The following is a 4057-nucleotide window of genomic DNA, read 5'->3' as shown; positions in this document are numbered from 1 at the left end:
CGAACCGCTAAGTAACGGGGACATAAACACACCAGCATCGGTTGTCAAGCAATGCTAGGGGGACAACACAAACACACATACATATATATATATATACATATATACGACGGGCTTCTTTCAGTTTCCGTCTACCAAATCCACTCACAAGGCATTGGTCGGCCCGGGGCTATAGTAGAAGACACTTGCCCAAGATGCCACGCAGTGGGACTGAACCCGGAGCCATGTGGTCGGTAAGCAAGCTACTTACCACACAGCCACTCCTTTTCTTTTCTAAATATGCAGAAAGATACGGACATCGGAATTCGGACAAAAATTTCAAAACATTTCTATATTTACAGTTACGGTTTTAGGATTAGGGCTAGGGTTAGGGTTTTATGATTACGGTTAGAGTTGGGGTTTAACGGTTTTAGGATTAGGGCTAGGGTTAGGGTTTTATGATTAGGGTTAGAGTTGGGGTTTAACGGTTTTAGGATTAGGGCTAGGGTTAGGGTTTTATGATTAGGGTTAGAGTTGGGGTTTAACGGTTTTAGGGCTAGGGTTAGGGTTAGAGTTGGGGTTTAACGGTTTTAGGATTAGGGCTAAGGTTAGGGTTTTATGATTAGGGTTAGAGTTGGGGTTTAACGGTTTTAGGGTTAGGGTTTTACGGTTAGTTTTGCGGAAAAAAGTCAAAATTGAAGAAGTTGGAGGGGGGTGGAGAGAGGGTGGTGGAAATTTTTCACGATGCCGGTTTTTGGCAATTTTCTGGGACCTCCGTATCCGAAAACGGGGGTTTTTGGCAAAAAAAAAAATTTTTTTTAATAAAGGAATTTGGAAGAAAATGGGGCTCGGGGGCGGGCGGGCGGAAGTCTTTGCCAATAGAATAAAGGATCTTTTCGCTTAACAGGGGTCGATCTGTCCGATTAAGACTCATCCAAGGCAGTGCTGCAGCATGGCCGCAGTCCAATATTGTAACGTGTAAAAGCTACCTCCCTTTCCTCCAGTCCATATAAGTCTTGTCACCTGACCTAAACAGACCAATGACAATTCAATATTTCCATCCCCCCTCATTCCCTCTCGTTCTCTCTGTTTACCTCCAGTCGCCATTTCCTATTAACTCTTCAACCGTGACCGCAGCCATTAATTCACTTCAGAAGACGAAGATCTTTCCTCCTCCATAAATTCACGCCAAGTAGGTTTTGTTATTTTGTTTATTTCCTTTGTCTTTCTTCTTCGTTCATCAACATGATGTTTATTTGTGTTTGATCTGTCATAAATTAGCGTAACATACCGGAACAACAACATTGATCACTGCTCTGCTCAGTCAGGCATGACCTGGGGTTAAACAGCACCAACCAGATGGGACGTCAAAGTGGTCGCTTCATCTGCTAGAAATAGTAGCCAAGTTTACCTCAAATTACACGTTTCGGTGTTGAAAATTGAAGGCTATATTTGATAGTGTAGTCCTAGATATACAGTGACAGAGGGAGGAACGTACTCATTCAGGCATGACCTGGGGTTAAACAGCAGCAACCAGATGGGACGTCAACGTGGTCGCTTGATCTGCTAGAAATAGTAGCCAAGTTTACCTCAAATTACACGTTTCGGTGTTGAAAATTGAAGGCTATATTTGATAGTGTAGTCCTAGATATACAGTGACAGAGGGAGGAACGTACTCATTCAGGCATGACCTGGGGTTAAACAGCAGCAACCAGATGGGACGTCAACGTGGTCGCTTGATCTGCTAGAAATAGTAGCCAAGTTTACCTCAAATTACACGTTTCGGTGTTGAAAATTGAAGGCTTATATTTGATAGTGTAGTCGTAGATATACAGTGACAGAGGGAGGAACGTACTCAGTCAGGCATGACCTGGGGTTAAACAGCAGCAACCAGATGGGACGTCAACGTGGTCGCTTGATCTGCTAGAAATAGTAGCCAAGTTTACCTCAAATTACACGTTTCGGTGTTGAAAATTGAAGGCTATATTTGATAGTGTAGTCGTAGATATACAGTGACAGAGGGAGGAACGTACTCATTCAGGCATGACCTGGGGTTAAACAGCAGCAACCAGATGGGACGTCAACGTGGTCGCTTGATCTGCTAGAAATAGTAGCCAAGTTTACCTCAAATTACACGTTTCGGTGTTGAAAATTGAAGGCTATATTTGATAGTGTAGTCCTAGATATACAGTGACAGAGGGAGGAACGTACTCATTCAGGCATGACCTGGGGTTAAACAACAAGTGTGTGTATACTCTTTTACTTGTTTCAGTCATTTGACTGCGGCCATGCTGGAGCACCGCCTTTAGTCGAGCAAATCGACCCCAGGACTTATTCTTTGTAAGCCCAGTACTTATTCTATCGGTCTCTTTTGCCGAACTGCTAAGTGACGGGGACGTAAACACACCAGCATCGGTTGTCAAGCAATGCTAGGGGGACAAACACAGACACACAAACACATACACACATATATATATACAGGCTTCTTTCAGTTTCCGTCTACCACATCCACTCACAAGGCTTTGGTCGGCCTGAGGCTATAGTAGAAGACACTCGCCCAAGGTGCCACGCAGTGGGACTGAACCCAGAACCATGTGGTTGGGAATCAAGCTACTTACCACATAGCCACTCTTTGTAATATTTCTACTGTTATTTTTTTTTTAATGTTTGAAGTATCCTCTATAGTTTATATTGTTTTTTTTTTTTGTTTCAGAATACCTGTTGATTGGAATTAACCTGTATTGTTTTGGACACATTGTCGTTTTTTAAAGCCACACATTGTATCAAAGAAGTGTCTGCTGTTTCTATGGATCTATATTTGGAATTACTGTGAAGCATTTCCTTTGACCAAGTTAATTATGCTGATTAAAATCGCAGTCGATGGAAATAGAGGAAGCGAAATATTGTTATGAATTAAATATAAAGCCAGGTAGAGCAAGAACAACAAAACACCTGTGTATGTGGTGAGAAACAAAAAAAAAATATGGAAAATGATTTGTGTGAGGAGAAAATTAAATGTGAACAAGAATGGAATTCGGTGGAATTACCTGATGAGATGCCAGAGGATAGAAGAGAAACTTCATACACCTGTGAGGTGTGTTATAAGACATTCAATCAAAAGACAGATCTAACTACACACAGACAGACTCATACAGGAGAGAAACCATATCACTGTGATATTTGTGGTAAATCATTTTTTGAAAGAAGTTCTTTAAATACTCATGCGTGTGTCAATGCAGAAAAGAGATCATATCAGTGTGATATCTGTGGTAAATCATTCTCTACAGCAAGTCATTTAACTACACACAAGCGGACTCATACAGGGGAGAGGCCCTACCCATGTGATATCTGTGGCAAAGCGTTCTCTAAAACTAGCCACTTGAGCAGACACAAATATATTCATACAGGAGAGAAGCCGTATGAGTGTGATATCTGTGGTAAATTATTTACGGTGATAAGTAATTGAGTAGGCATAAACGTATTCATACGGGAGAGAAACCACATCACTGTGATATCTGTGGTAGATTGTTTTCTGAAAGAGGTAACTTAACTAGACACAAACGTATTCATACTGGAGAGAAGCCATATTTTTGTGATATCTGTGGTAAATCATTTACTTTAGATAGTGACCTGACACGACACAGACGCATTCATACTGGGGAGAAACCATATTGCTGTGACACCTGTGGTAAATCATTCTCTCGAAATGATGACTTAGTTATACACAAACGTATTCATACAGGAGAGAAGCCATTTCACTGTGTTACTTGTGGAAAATCATTCTCTGAAAGAGGTAGATTTACTAAACACAAACGTATTCATACAGGAGAGAAGCCATATCACTGCGATATCTGTGGTGTATCATTCTCTGAGATTAATTCCCTTAATAAGCACAAGCTTGTTCATACGGGAGAGAAGCCATATCACTCTGATATCGATGGTAAATCATTCTCTCAAAATGAAGACTTAATGTCACGTCCATTCATTCATTCAAGAGAAAGACCATACCACTGTGATATCTGTGGTAAATCGTTTGCAAAGGTCAGTTACATAACTACACACAAACGTGTTCATACAGGAG

General features: G+C 41.2%; 1 protein-coding gene across 1 annotated transcript; it reads left to right on the top strand.

Annotated features, from left to right (window-relative positions):
* Window positions 1-2946: 2946 nt before the first annotated feature.
* LOC118768400 (zinc finger protein 675-like) lies at window positions 2947-3445 on the top strand. The gene is made up of 2 exons (XM_036514778.1): window positions 2947-3061; window positions 3098-3445. The coding sequence occupies exons 1-2, from the start codon at window positions 2960-2962 to the stop codon at window positions 3440-3442; spliced, it is 447 nt and encodes a 148-aa protein (XP_036370671.1). The 5' UTR covers window positions 2947-2959; the 3' UTR covers window positions 3443-3445.
* Window positions 3446-4057: the final 612 nt, after the last annotated feature.

Source organism: Octopus sinensis, linkage group LG29, assembly GCF_006345805.1.
Source record: "Octopus sinensis linkage group LG29, ASM634580v1, whole genome shotgun sequence".
Lineage (NCBI taxonomy): Eukaryota > Metazoa > Mollusca > Cephalopoda > Octopoda > Octopodidae > Octopus > Octopus sinensis.
The sequence above is the reverse complement of the archived record's forward strand: the minus strand, read 5'-3'. Positions and strand labels throughout refer to the sequence as shown.